The sequence below is a fragment of the Eschrichtius robustus genome, chromosome 4, assembly GCF_028021215.1.
Source record: "Eschrichtius robustus isolate mEscRob2 chromosome 4, mEscRob2.pri, whole genome shotgun sequence".
NCBI lineage: Eukaryota > Metazoa > Chordata > Mammalia > Artiodactyla > Eschrichtiidae > Eschrichtius > Eschrichtius robustus.
This window is the reverse complement of record NC_090827.1, coordinates 53,878,320-53,893,010: the sequence shown is the minus strand read 5'-3', so window position 1 is coordinate 53,893,010 and position 14,691 is coordinate 53,878,320. Positions and strand designations below refer to the sequence as shown.

Below are 14,691 nucleotides of genomic sequence, written 5' to 3'. Positions count from 1 at the left end.
TACTGGCCATCACAACCACCTGCCTCAGAACAAAACAAGAGGGCACAAGGGCAGGAGGCCCGTATGATAAGCGTGGTCCGTTGAGGAGGTGCTCCCTGGGCCAAGTGACAAGACATGGCTTCTCAGGGCACAGCTGCCCCCAGACTCAGCATAAATGTCTGGGCTGTGAGCCCATTGGTTCTGGGAAGGGCACCAGCATAAGGTGAACAGATGCTTCATCCTGTGGGTCAGGCAAGCCAGGAGCCCAGCACTGCCAGTCAGCCTGTGCTCCACCCTCATACTTCCCAGGGCAGGAGCCTCGGGGCGGGGGGGCGGGGCCTGCCCTGAGGTCACAGCAGAGGAGGTTTGCTGCTGGAGGGCCACACACAGGACAGCTGTATAGAATGTGATCAAAGGCTCTCTGGTGCTTCATGCCATTCAAAACCAGAGGCTCTTAAACAGCCCGAGGGTAAGATACCGCCAAATCCTTGCTGAAATTTCTGAGCCCATCCTCAGATCCCAAATTTTGCCCAGATTGCCAAAAGTTTCATGGACTTCTGGTCAAGGAGCCGATTCATCTGGACTGCTCAGTGCACCGCAAGATTGCCAGGACGGGGCCTAGGGATCTTGCCCACACAACCGTCCCTGACATTTGCTCCTGGAGAACCACCTGCCCAGCTACCGACATCTCCTCCTTCCCTCTAATCAGGCTAAATGCAACTGGGAGAAAGGCAACACAAAAGGAGGCAAATGTGGAAAACTAAACCCGACAGTGCTGTCTCCCCCAGCCAAGACTAAGAGTCCATGAGTCTGTCTACCCACTGCACTCACCTGAAAGCCCCCACATATCACCAGGAGCACAGAGAGCACACAGGCCATCAGATACACCTGACCTCAATTTCATCCTGAGAGAGCACTCAGGGGCCTCCCTGGGATTTGGAGGTGTTAACAATTCACTGCATTGTGACTTATGCCACAGAGCAATTTTGAACAAGGATTATAGTACCAGTAAACTTTAAGCACTGCTTTAAGTCCAATCACTTTCTGTTTAAAGAGAGAGGAATTGGGACTTCCCTGGTGGCGCAGTGGTTGGGAATCCGCCTGCCAATGCAGGGGACATGGGTTTGGTCCCTGGTCTGGGAAGATCCCACATGCCGCCGAGCAACTAAGCCCGTGCTCCACAATTACTGAGCCTGCGCTCTAGAGCCCACGAACTACGACTACTGAGCCCGTGTGCCACAACTACTGACGCCCGCGCGCCTAGAGCCCGTGCTCCGCAACAAGAGAAGCCACCGCAATGAGAAGCCTGCTCACCGCGGCTAGAGAAAGCCTGCGCACAGCAACGAAGACCCAACGCAGCTAGAAACAAATAAATAAATTAATGAATTTGAAACAAGAGAGAGAGGAATGGAATATTTTAAACAGAGACATATGAGCCCTTTAAAGGGCAAAGAAATTTTGCTTACAGCTTTTCACGTGGAGAAGGAAACAAAAAGTGACTGGGTTTGCCGTTTTCCTTGAATTTGTCTAGTACTAGCACTAGATAATATTGACGATCTTCACGCTTGATCACAAACAACCTGATGCTGTAATATTCAAACTGTTGGTGAAACTTTTTTAATCTCATGATTTACTCTGGAACAATTGTGTTGACATAGGTACTGATGGTGCAAAAGCAAAGGTGGCAGAAGTGCTGGCACCTTAACCCAAATCAAGGAGTAGCACCAAACTGTACTAGTTGGGCTTGTATTCACTATCCTACACTTGTATTAACAGTGCCAGTTCCAGTTAAGAAGGTTCTGTCTTCAACAGTAAAAATGATTTATGTTAGTAAATCTTGACCATTGAAATTGAATATTTTATAGTGTATGATGAAATTCAACCTACAAACATCACACATCTGTAGAGCAAAGGGAATGGGAAAAAGTTAGATCAGATACTGAGAAAGAGGAAGTGGATGACATGGATGATAGACGTGAAAAATTAGCTAAAATGTAGCACAGAAAAGAAACGGTCAGGAATTATGAATGAGAAATTTAGGGACCTGGAGTCTGCTGGTGGCTTGATTTTGGGCTTTGCAGCCTCCAGAACTGTGAGAACTAAACGTCTGTTGTTTAAGCCACCCAGGCTGTGGTAGTTTGTTATAGTCCCTTGAGCTAACACATATTTTGGTACCAAGAAGTGGCAAATACCTAAATATGTGGACGTGGCCTCGGAATTGGATAGCAGGTAAAGGCTGAAAGAGATTGGAAGTGCATGCTAAAAAAAAGCAGAGATCACCATAAAGGCCTTTCAGCCCTTACCTATTCAAAGTGATTCTGCTGATGGCTCAGAAATGAAAGACGCACACTGGAGAGAAAACCTCCATCTTTGTAGAGAATACAGAAATAATCATGAACAGATAGAAATATGGACGTTAAAGGCTATTCTGGTGAGGTCTCCAACAGAAATGAGGAACACGTTATCAGAAATTGGAGGAGACGCAGTTCTTATTATAAAGTGGCAAAGAACTCGACTGAACTGTGTTCTAGTGTTTTTTGGAAGGGAGACCTTGTGAGTGATGAAACTGAATATTCATCTGAGGAGATCTCTGAACAAAGTTTGGAAGAAGTAGCTTGGTTCCTCCTCACCGCTCACAGTGAAACACATCAGGAGAGAGATAAATTGAAGACCAAATTGCTAAGCAAAAAGAAATCAGAACTTAGAGATTTGGAAACTTCTCAGCCTATCCATATTTGAAAGTGAGAACGCTTGTTCTGAAGAAAACTCGAAGGGTGTAGCAGGTGTGCTATTAATTTAATGAGTCATCTCAGCAGAGGCCAGGAATAGAGGATTAAACCAGCAGGGACCCTGCCAGTTTGAACGAAAGGGGACAGAGAAAGCCAGGCAGAATGAGGGAAGGCTGTCAGAATTCTTGGATTCTACAGAATGGGAGACTAGAGCAATTTGGCTGTGAATGTGTACTCCTCTTGAAGAAAAGGGAAGAAGGACCCCAAAGGTGATTCCGAGGTCATCGGGTCTGTCAATCCCACCACAGGCCCAGGGGGCCTCAGTTTCAAAGTGTGAGATTGTCGCCCTCACAGAGAGTCATGGTGTAGGTGGAGGCCCTACAGAGAGCTGCAGTGTGGGTGGCACGCCACCAAGCTGAAGGAGTGGGGCTGCCCCACCGAGCTGTGGGGATGATGTTGCCACCCCAGCGGGCCTGGAGGGCAAAGCATCAAACTAAAGAGGGTTATTCTCATACCTTAAGATCTAATGGGATTGGCCTTGCTAGGCTTTGGACCAGCTTGGAGACTGTCACCCCTTCCTTCTTTCCTATTTCTTCCTTTTGGAGTAGGGATGTCTATTATATGCCAGTCCCAACATGGTATTTGGAAACACTTAACTTGTTTGGGTCACAGATTTACAGCTACAGAGGAATTTTGCCTCAGGATGAATAGTACCTCCTGTCTCACCCATGTGTGATTTAGATGGTGTTTAGAGCAGACCTTGGACTTTAAATTTTACAGTTGATGTTGGAATGAGTTAAGGCTTTTGAGGCTGTTGGGATAGAATGAATGTATTTTGCATACAATAAGGACACGAATTTTGGGTCCCAGGGGCAGAATGCTATGGACGTATATCCCCCCCCCACCAATTCTTATGTTGAAGCCCTACCCTTCAATGTATTTGGGGATAGGGCCTTTGGGAGGTAATTAGGGCATGGGAATGGAGCTTTCATAATGGGTTTAGTGCCCTTAAAAGAAAAGACACAAGAGAGATCCCTCTTTCTCTCTGCCACGTGAGGACGCAGTAAGGAGACAACCATCTGAAAAGTAGGAAGAGAGCTCTCACCAGGAACTGAATATGGCACCTTGAGCTTGGACTTCCAACCTTCAGAACTGTTAAGAAAGTACCGTCTGTTTTTCAAGCCACCAGGTCTATGGCATTTTGTTATAGCCGTCCAAGCTGATGAAGACACAGAGAATATATAAGATGGTCTAATATACATATATCCAGGGTTCTAGAAGTAGAGACAGGAGAGAATGAGTAGAAGTAACATTTGAAAAAGATAATATTATGTTCTAGATGAGATGAAGAATGTGGATTATCAGTTAATGAAGCAAAATAGATCACATGGAGGATACATTTTCTTAACCTGAAACTAATCACACGTCAAGAAACTGGAGAACAAAAAAGACAACAGACACTCTTACAAAAAACAATCAGCAAGGAAACTGATCACCCACCATGAAAGGGTGTATTGATGGCATAATTTGAAAAAACAGTAACAAAAGCCATATTCGATGGAATAAATACTCAAAGTTCTGAAAGGAAAAACTTCTCCTCTGGAACTGATTACCCTGTCACATTATAATTTATAAAAGTTCACCAACAAGGGAACTGATAAAATATTTTTAATGTATGCATACAATGCAAAATTATAAATAATTAAAAAATTAAAGAACATCTAATATATCCATTTTTCTTAAAGTAAGAATGTTGAAAGAAGAAGCCAAAGGCAATATGATTTACATGACACCATATATAACCAAAAATACTGTTATTATACATAATTTTGATTATCTACAGCTCTGCTAAAAGCATAAACATTTTTATAAGATGGATATATACCAAGTTCTTGATGGTAGCTATCTTCCTCATTGTTGGTGAGAGGTGTAAAATGGGACAACCCTTACGGAAAACAATATGAACTTTCCTCAAACAATTACAAATATAACTACCATGTGATCCAGCAGTCCCACTTCTGGGTATGTATCCAAAAGAATTCAAAGCAAGATCTCAAAGAGATATTTGCACACCCACATTCGTCGTAGCATTATCCAAAATACCCAAGACGTGAAGAAACCCAAATGTCCATCAACAGATGAAGGGATAATGGGGTCTATAAACACAAGGAAATATTTCCTTCCTTGCAATAAAAGGAAACCATGTCTCATGCTACAACATGGATAAACCTCTAAGACATTATGCTAAGTGAAATAAGCCACTCATAAAAGGACATATCATAGCCACTCACAGGAAGTATGTACAGTAGGTAAAACCATAGAAACATGCAAAGGTGACTGTCAAGATCTCAGGGAGGAGGAGGGAGAATTAGGGAGTCTCTGCTGTCCCAACCCCCGCCTGGGTCCTGGGGAAGGAATCAGAACTCAGAACCGGGAGAAGAGGCTTTGGCCAGCAGGGAAGGGGGGGTGAGGCCCAGGGCGGGTCCATAAAGGATCAGAGCATCTGAGTGCGTTAGGAGGAAGGGGCTTCAGAGGTGGGCCAGCACAGGCCGTGACGGGGGCTAAGCAGGCTGCGAGGGGGGGCAGTTCAGGGAGACAGCAGGGGTCTGCTCCCTGCCCCTCATTGTTTGCTCGTCTCACCCTTATGAGCGGGCCATTCCCCCTGCTCTGATGATTCAAAGTCTCTGCCGGCAACCGCAGGACGGTGACTGAGGCCTCTACACTCCTCAGCATGGCTCTCATCTCCCACCCAGATCTGGGGCCACAGACACCTCTCCCCACCCCTGCTGCCCCTGTGAGCAAGCTGTTCTTGTGAAACACGGTCATAGTTTGTCAGGAGGAACTGTTTTCTATGGGAATACGAATCAGTGTTGATACCAATACACACACATGTCCAGCCATGGGTGGAAAGGGAAGGGACAGTCGTTCTGGGGTGTCTTTGCACACCCCTAGGCCCCTAAGGCCAGTCCCCACAGCCACAGCCAGATGGGTCCTCCTCCCTCAGTTGAACGAGATGTTGCTGCACAGAAATCCCACAAGTCCCACAAAGGGGCCCCACGGTCACTACCCTTAGACACACCTGTAACAGGTGCCCCATGAACTTCCCCGCGCCCATTCCCCTCGTTGCATCCTCACTGGGATTAAGAGGTAGCTGCCTCAACCACGCTCCACATTGCAGTAATCCCAGTGGGACTAGAGAACGCTCCCGCTACGAGCAGGCAGACAGTCCTGTCCCCATGGCCAAGACTTTTCCTCTCTGGTCAGGCCACCCACACAGGAAACCCTGGATGAGCGGAGGGTCACCCCAGCGCCATCGCCTGGCCACTTCAGGGAAGCAGAGAGAAGCTCCAAAAAGACAAGGGCTGTCTCCAGGCTCCGTCCTAGAAACTGGTTAGTGGCCAGAGGGCTGAGAGGCACAAAAGCAGCTCTCCCTCCCCAGACGGTTCAGGGATGCAGAAGGTGCTACAGATGCCCCAGAAGGCCCCTAGCCAAGCAGGCTTTCGAGAAGGGGATGATGAGGGGGTCCCTGGGGCAAGTGAGAGCTGTGCGTTCCCAGGGGCAGCCTGAGGAGTCCTTGTCTATGTGGAGGAAAGGTTTGGTCACCTGTAGATCCACAGCTCCTGTGACCTCCCTCACCCTTCCTTTCTCTCAGGATCGCTCTCTGTGGAACAGCTCCACACGCACAAGATAACAGTGGCCTGAGAGCATTTCCCACCAAAACTATCTTTATTCACAATTTTCATACATCACTCCAAAGGTCCTGCCCACACCCACCTCCCCCACCTCCCTAAACCCCCACCATCCCACTCCCCCTCCCCGCCCTGGTGGTCCTGCCCTCCCTCCCTTCCCCCCACATCCTCCAGGATCAGCACTGGGGTGAGGAGGAGCCCCTAGGCTTCCCTGGGGGCCGCCCTGGGGGGCTCGCCCTGGAGGGCCGGCCCAGCTGTTCCCTACTGGCTGCAGCGCTTCCTCTTCCTGTTCCTCCTCTTCCCTGTGCCAAACGGGTCACGCTTTCTCTTTCTCGGCTGTGAGGGGCGAGCCAGCCCCAGAGCCAAGGCTGGCCTCGCAGAGACCCCGTGGGCAGCCCCGGGGATGGGCAGCTTCTCAGCAGCGGCTGGGCGCCCACACAGAGCCCGCTTCCTCGACTTGGGAGCAGCTGGTGGAGCTGGGCTGAGGCCCCTTCTCTGAGGGGAGGGGGCCTGGGGAGCACTCTGGGCCCCCCAACCTCCAGGGGAGGCCAGGCCTGAGGCAGGGGCAGGACTCTGGGACAGCCGGCAAGGCGGCAGGCTCTGCGGAGAGGCCAAGAGGGAGGCCAGGCTGGAGAGCTCCTCCTCGTCCTCACTGGCCGCGTCCCTGGGCCCTCGGGCCTCCCGAACAGGAGATGCCTCTCTGAGAACAGACGGATCCCTGGGTCCCAGTCGACGGCCAGTGCGCCTTTGACCCTGGGGAAGGGAGGGCCGCCCGGCCCGGGATGGAGAGACCTCCTGACGTCCTCGAGAGGGAACAAAGACTTTGGGCCCGAACGGGCCAGTGTCTGCTCGGATGGGCCTATGAAGAGCCTCAAAATCAATCTCTGGTGGGCAGGCTTCATCACTGACCCCTCGATGGCGGTCTTGGTCGTGCCTCTGGGCACCTTGGCCAGCGTGGGACTCACAAGGACTTGAGCCCATTCCGGGTGCACCGTGGCTCGGGGCTGCCGGCCCACCCTCTTCCTCTTTCAAGGCCAGGAGTCGTTTCTGCACCAGCTGGTAGGAGGGAGGAGGACAGTGACGGCTCCACGCGAACGTGTGAGAGGAGGAGCACTGGGCAGTGGGACAATGGCCCTGGGGGGGAGGAGGGGACGGGTGACCCCAGGACTAGACTCCAAATACAGACATGGTGGCATTCCTGCCATCCTCCTGCACCTTATTCCCAGCTGTGTGTCCTTCCCTGCGCTCCCGGCTCCCCATCCTCTCCTTCCTATCACCCTGTGCTGCACCCACCCCAGAGAGGGTCCTTCCCCATGCTAGGCCTCCGAGGCAGGGAAGGGATGGACAGAGCCATGTGGGCCTCCTGCTCTGGGGCCCTACCTCTCCCCTGCTCACTGGGGTCCCTCCGTGCCCTGGTCTTCCTGGGTGTCCCTTGTCTCCCCTGTTCTACCTGCGATCCCTCCCTCCTCGGGCTCCCCTGGGCCACCTGGTTTCCCCTGTCCCCTGGATCACCTGGGGTCCCCCCTCCTCTGGAGTCCCCTGGCTCCCTAAGTGTCCCTCTCCCTCCCCTGGCTCACTTCTTCAGCGGTGAGTCCTTCCTCCTGCTTCAGCTCCTCAGCAAGGGCCGAGAGATCCAGCTGTGGGTCTGGGGAAGACAATTCTGCCAGGAATCGAGGGTGACTGACTGCCTCCACCTCGGACAGAAAGAAGAGGCTGTGAGCATCCTTGGCCAGGAGTGGCCTGTGACACAAGAAGACCAGGAGGGAAAGTGAAAAGCAGAGACCCACCCCCACTCTCCTCCACAAGGCGGGGATGGTCAGCACACACACACACACAAACACACACACAAACATGCACATACACAGTCACACACAAAAGAGCACATATACAGATGCAGATACACAGACACACAAAGGCATACACACAGACACAAACATATACACACATACATCTGCGTAAACCTCCCCTAACACCAGGCTCAGGAACAAGGAGTTGAGCTTAAGTCCCATCGGCCCGAGCAGAACCCAGATCTTGGGTGCTGAGAGTTCCATGCCCTGGCATCTTGTAGACCCCAGGCTCCAGGCCCAGCCTACCTTGGTGACAGAGTCTTCTCGGGAACGCAGCTCGTCAGTGTAGCTCAAGAGACACGGGTCCAAGTAGGTGTCGTCCTCTTCCTGCTTCAGCTCATTTCCGGCCTTTCCACATTCTGCATCTGACTTGCCTGTGGCTGACTTGCCTGTGGCTGAGTGGACGGGCCCCACCAGCGCCTCCATCCTGTCCACAGACTCCCTCACAGCCTCAGGGGGAATCTCCTTGGGCGCCTTGGGCTCCGGGGTCCGCTGGGATCTGTGTGGCTTCGGGTGCGAGGGCTGGGCCCTGGGGCCGGACATCCTGGGAGCACAGGCTGAGGCAGAGCAGGAGGAAGGGAAGGAAGGTGAGGGACTCCCAGTCCACCTCCTGACCACCGAGCGCACGTTGGTGAGGGCATTGTTTGGGGGACGTTGATGTGGGTGTGGGAGGGGTCAGGACCATCTGAAGCCTCATGCACAGTTGGAGAGGGGAGGTTAGGGGGTCATCTAAGAGAGTCACAAGTAAGGAAGTGGGGAACCTCCAATTTTCTAGGGGTCTCCCCATCAAGCCTACTTCTTAGGCAGACTTAGTGTGGGGTCCTTTGACAGGGAGGTGTGAGAGGAGTTACAAAACTGACCAAGTCAATAGCCCGTAGTGACAAAGGGCAGCTGAGACCCCACCCCCCCACACCCCGCCTCGGTGGCTGTTTTGGTTGAAAGACCAATGCCCCTGTCTTGAAAGAAAAGGATCCACATGGGGACAGTGGCCAACCCTAGGCCCCTGTTACCTGTGCCTTCAACTCCAGTGGGAACCTGGGTGCCTGGCTGAAGGCCCACTTTCGGGGCTGGGGGCCCCCGAGGATCCAGCTTCGGTGGGTCCTGCGCGCCCTGCATCCACTGCAAATTCTGAATGTGCATCTCCTCCTCGGCCGCAAATTCCATGAACCTGGGGGGTGACGGAGGCACAGGCCACCCTGAGAAAAAGGCCTGGGTTCTGGAGCCCAACAAAGGCAGCCAAGAATGAGGCACTGGGAGAGGATGTGCCTTGGGGCCGTCAAGGCCCTGTGAGGTGCTGTCCACAGCAGAGAGCTGCTCCTGGAAGTGATAACAAGATCTGGGACCCTTCCTGCCTCACCAGCACTGGAGGGCATTCAACAGCATAGACCCAGGTCGCTGAATTGAACCAGGTCAACGGGACACATGGCTGACCCAGGGGGCACCCTCCTCATGCCCCCGTCCCCATCCAGAACCACATGAAGGGCTGACAGCCAGAGGCTGGAACAGGCATGTGTTCCCCACAGGGGTCCTTGCCCGAATCCAGGACACTGGGCTAGGACTGAGAGTCCTGGAACATAGACCTGGAGACAGGGCCCAGGAGAGGCTGGACGATGTGGATGCTGAGCTTAGAGGAGAGGCCTTCCCTTCCTCTGAGAGGCGCTCGTTTGTTTGCTTTTGTTTCTTAAACCAAGGGGATTCCCATGGAGCAAACACTGGAAGGGCCGGAGACCCTTGGGCCGACGACAGCTGGCTTCCCCAGCCTCTTCAGGGACGCCAGGGTACCCACTCAGGGCACTTTTCATGAGGAGAGGTGGTCCCAAATCTATGTTAGTGGCCGCCAGCCACCCACCACTAAGGAAGCAGCAGGCTGGCGGGTGGAGCTCTTTCCCCGGCCCAGCCCATATGGCTGGAGTTGGACCCCTACTGGACTCACAGCTTCACCCTGCCCCGTCCTGAGACCTTCATGTCAAGGTAAGGGTTGGTCAAAATCAGGGGAGGGCAGAGCTCCTGGTGGAGGAAGGACAGAAGTCTCAAACTCTCAAGGTGAAGGAGGGGTTTCTGGAGGACAGTAGGGCCCCTGCGCTGCGGGGACCCTGTGCTGGGTGACAGCCCTTCTCCTCTGTCCTCTCTGATGAGCACCCCCACGGCCAGATCCTGCCCTCACCCACTCGCCTCACCCTCCACGCAGCCCCTGGGCCCAGGACGCTGACTCACTTTTGCGCCGTCTCGTAGTAGATCATCCGGTCAAGGTTGCTCCTGCGCCGCCATTCCTGCACGGCCCTCCACAGTCCCTCCTCCAGCGGCATGGTGGGATTCAGGTGGGCCAGGGATCGAAGCACTGGGCTGTAAGCCCTCGGGGTCAGTCTCCAGGTCCAGCCCAGCCCCCACCTGCCTGACCCCACCCGCCAATGTACCCACACATCACTCAACTCAGCATGACTGAGCAACAGGAGGGTGAGAGGCAGGTGTCTGGGAGGGCAAAGACAAGCCTTCCCGGCCACTGCTGTCACCGCCTCACACTCACTCAAGGATGACCATCCACTCCCAGGCTAGAGCTGGCACATTGTGCCTTGGGGAGCTCTTTTCCTCCTCAAGGCTGCATTTTCATAATAAAAATCACTATCATCAATGAGGCGTGGCATGTGCCAAGCAATCTGCTAACACTTCATGGATTAGCCCAAGGAGTCTTCTGCACAGTCCTCTGAGTGAAGTGTAATTGTCCCCTTTTTACGAGGGACCGGAGGTTTAGGATGGAAATACCTGCCAGGCTCCCAACTCTAGTGGGAGAGAGCCCACGCCCTTAGGAGAGCTCTACCATCACACTGTTCCTAGTGGAATTCTCCACAACGAAGTGGAGGCATGCATAAAGCGCTCTCCTGGGCCCCGCGCTCCGCCCCCTCCTCTGAAGTGACCTCCCCTGGCCACGTACACTCAAGTCCTGTATGAAGGAGACGGCACCACAGGAGAGTGCGGCATCCACTCCTTGGCTCCTCACCTTACACCACGACCCTCTCTGACTGCAAGTCTTCAGTCCATATTACCATGAGAATCATGGAAGAGCAAGCTGGCCAGACTCACAGGGTGGTGGGGCCAGTTGAGATGGGGCACATGTCAGTCCTGATGTCATGGACTGGCAGGCCCGCCCATGTGACCGACAGTGTGCCTTCTCATAGCACGGACATCGCCCTCACACCTTCCTTCCAGTATCCCTAGAAACCTAACGTGCGAGTCCATCCCCAGTTCCTCTTTATCTAAAAGCTCCCATAAGCTCAGGACCCCCTGAGCGTTCACTCACATGAGAAAGCAGGAAAAAGCTTCTGCATCAGGACTCAGGCAAAAGTGTCTCCGGGCCAGGGGCTTGACGTGCTGCCAACGTAGGAAGTTACTGTACTCGCTCTTGGTGTTAGAGGAGCCATCCTGCGAGGCGTTGGACTCGTTGGTGGCCAGGCGGCCCTCCCTGGAAGTGCCATGTGGCCATGGCCCAGAGTTCACTGGGCGAATGATAGGGGCCAGCTGGGCAGCTGGTGGTGGAGCTTGAGGAGGAAAGCCTGGGGTCCAGCCTCCCTTGCCAGCCTGACTAACTCCAACAGCTGAAGCAGTCACAACGGTCCCCATCACAGGGGTTGCTAAGAATACGGGTGCAGGACATGCAGCACTCCTGCTCAGGGCCCCTGGAGCGCTCCAGTTGAGGGGGGCCTGAGTAACGACAAAGGTCTGAGTCTGGGGGACCTCCACTGTCCTCCCTTGTGACCTGACTTGGACAGTGAGGTTGCAAGCCCCAGGGGCACTGGGGCCACGGCCACCATTAGCCACCAAAGGGGTCCTGGGGAAAGCTGGCAACAGCAGGCTGCTGCCAGGAGGGAATGCTGGCGTGATGGGACGTGGCAGGTGCTGCTGCCAGGGTGGCCGGTGCTGGGCGCCAGGAATGGGTGGAGGGAAGGGCACTGCCGTGAAAGTAGACAAGGAGGCCCCGGGGGTCATGGTCATATCCGTTCCCAGCACTGCAGATGCTGTGGAGGCAAAGGAAAGGAGTGAATGCAGGAGGAGAATGGGCACGTGGCACTGAGGCTTTCTGTGGCATCAGAATGTAAATCTCCACAGGGGAGGGACACTTGGACAAGGGAAACTGTGCAGCGTGCAAATGTCTTCCAGTGATTTTCATGCCCTGACCTCCAGTTGAGAATTATTCCACTGGTGACCCCGCGCCCATCCACCAAGGGCCCTGACCCCTGTCTGCCGAGAAGAAATCGCCTCAGCAAGCACTGACTTGGAGAGCCTCCCTAAGGCACCCCCTGGCACCTAAGCCTCACAGGCTGTCTCCCAGGACCTGGAACTGTGTGGACATCCGCTCTGTGAGAAATGCCCCTCAGCCGGCGGACTAGCAGGTAGGGACCTTCTCCAAGGTAATTTCTAGGCCCCCAAAGGCCCTTTGTGGACAGCTATTGTGTAAAATATTAGGGCCCCACCTCCTCCTCAGTCCTCCTTTTCCTGATGCTCAGTAGAAATCCCCTCTTTCTTTCCTTGCCTCACAAAACAAAACAAAATGCTGGAAAATCTCTCTCTAATGGAATCCCGATACAAACCCAGAACACTGGCCCAGAATGCACCTGCATCTCAGAACAACCCACAGCAGACACGTAACATGGGCCAGGTCCTGCCACCCCCTCCCCAGTGCCCAGAGTCACTGTCATCACTCAGGAGTTCTGTTCCTAGGAGGCGGGGGTGGGGGGAGTGGTGTGTGAGAAGTAGGCACGTGTCCCTTAGATTCTGTCATTTCACAGCCAGTGATGGCTGCAGAGGATTAAACAAGGGCCAGGGAATTGTCATGTTACATTGGTCATGGGAGTACAGGCCGCCTGTGGTCCTTCCCCTTCCAGCTCCCAATAACGGAAAGACAATCTGAGAAGCAGGCATAAGCCAGTTGCCATGGCGATCAAATTGTCTGGAACACATCCTTGTTCAGGAGAACAAGGTCCACACCACGGTGCACCTAATTAACCAGAACAGGTGTCATAGGACGTTTAATAATAACACAGAAGATCGTCTTCCTGCCCCTGGGCTACACTCCTTCCCCCTTTAAAAGAGGAAGTAGCCTTCACAGACATTCCACCCGAAACAACCCCACTCCACATCTGTCCCCTGTCCATGAAGGAGTGACAGGAAATATGAACAAACTCTTCCTCTCAAGGCAGCCTGAGGGTCCACCATGAGATACTGGATGAGATGAAGTTAAGTCTGAAGAACTGCGATTCCACAAAAGGAAGAACAATTCAGAACAACTCAGGAACCTGAGCCGTTTCTTGGCTGAAGTTACACGGTTGCCCATCCCCTGTTGAATCCCAAGCAACAGTTACCTGAACTGAGAAGTGAGCTCTGGGCTGGGAGGAGTGGACGAGGTGTGGGCTGCGGCAGTTAGAGTAACCTCCTGCCTAGCTCTCGGAGAGGACACTTCACTGCAGGTGTGGCCACACACAGCCCCACTGAATAGTTTTCTCACCAAGACCATCTCTCCCCACGGCCCCCTTAGATACAGTATGCTCCTGTTCAAATCCCTTAGAAAGATACGGTGAGGCAAGCTTCAGGTGCCTCAGGAACACAAGACAGGTCTAGGCTTTCCTCATGACCCTCCCTGTGTCACCACCAGGACATCACACACATCCTTACACACACGTTTCAAAGTGGCTTGTCTCCCTTCTAGAAAGAATCAACCTGCCTGCTGCCATCCTTTCTCCATAGCCAGGGCGATTCCTCTTGATCCACCTCCAATGACCCCTCCTCCCCAGTGCAGTCTCAGGTTTCTTCAGGCTCCCCAGTCTCCCCAGGTGAAATGTCCTTGTGTGTCCAGTGCTCTCTTCTCCCTCTACTTCACTCCAACTGTGTGCCCACCGTGAAGTGTCACGTGTGAACCCGAAGGATGGGAGGGATGGCAGAGGGTCTCTGAGAACACACCCCCAGCCTATAGGCTTACCTCCTTCTGAAGCCATCCTGCAGGCTTGGGCACGGACTACTGCTGCCTGGTAGCCTCAATGAGAAAAGTCAAGACCGGGACCCAGAGAGTGACCTGCTTCAGCAGACGCTCAGGATCCAAGTGAAGGACGGGCAGGTTTGAATCATAAGGGTAGAATGTGGCTGAAACGTTCTGCAGTGGGGGAGGGGCAGAGGGCACGTGGGTCTGGGTAGGGTGGGGGTGGGGAGACATTCCACGAGGGCTCTGGCAGGTAGGCAAGAACCGGAAGTTCCTTCCACCTCACACAGTGGCAACACAATTGGCGTGGGCCTCTTTACGCAGTTTATAGACTGTTTTTTTGATTCACGGCACCGAGGTTGGACTTGACGGTCCCTTCCTTTCACTTCTTTTTCCATCAACCTAGTTTTGTGTCCCTCAACACACTCTGCTTCCTACCTGGCTCTTGACTTACTTCAACAGAGACTAGACTTCCTGAACAA

The 14,691-nt window shown here is 53.3% G+C and overlaps 2 protein-coding genes across 2 annotated transcripts in view; both read right to left on the bottom strand.

Annotated features, from left to right (window-relative positions):
• LOC137763461 (protein transport protein Sec31A-like) overlaps positions 1-5,450 on the bottom strand; it is a 38,559-nt gene extending 33,109 nt beyond the window's left edge. Inside the window, exons 1-3 of the mRNA XM_068541972.1 lie at positions 5,349-5,450; positions 3,061-3,181; positions 611-699 (exon numbers count right to left, since the gene is read on the bottom strand). Coding sequence (XP_068398073.1) covers positions 611-699; positions 3,061-3,181; positions 5,349-5,450 — 312 coding nt within the window. The remainder of the gene's footprint in view (positions 1-610; positions 700-3,060; positions 3,182-5,348) is intronic.
• A 1,208-nt stretch (positions 5,451-6,658) lies between these two features.
• On the bottom strand, positions 6,659-14,228 carry LOC137763460 (NUT family member 2G-like). The gene is made up of 7 exons (XM_068541971.1): positions 14,213-14,228; positions 11,540-12,254; positions 10,459-10,587; positions 9,255-9,412; positions 8,491-8,801; positions 7,975-8,091; positions 6,659-7,453 (listed from the first exon to the last, which is right to left on the bottom strand). Exons 1-7 carry the CDS (start codon positions 14,226-14,228, stop codon positions 6,659-6,661), a joined length of 2,241 nt encoding a protein of 746 aa, XP_068398072.1.
• Positions 14,229-14,691: the final 463 nt, after the last annotated feature.

What these genes read in the sequence shown, in the direction of transcription:
- LOC137763460 (XM_068541971.1), bottom strand. An exon ending in GCTTTTTCCTGCTTTCTCAT is followed by an intron (nt 10,588 to 11,539) that starts GTGAGTGAACGC and finishes GAGGGCTTACAG; the next exon opens with CCCAGTGCTTCGATCCCTGG. An exon ending in GAGAAGACTCTGTCACCAAG is followed by an intron (nt 8,092 to 8,490) that starts GTAGGCTGGGCC and finishes TTTCTGTCCGAG; the next exon opens with GTGGAGGCAGTCAGTCACCC.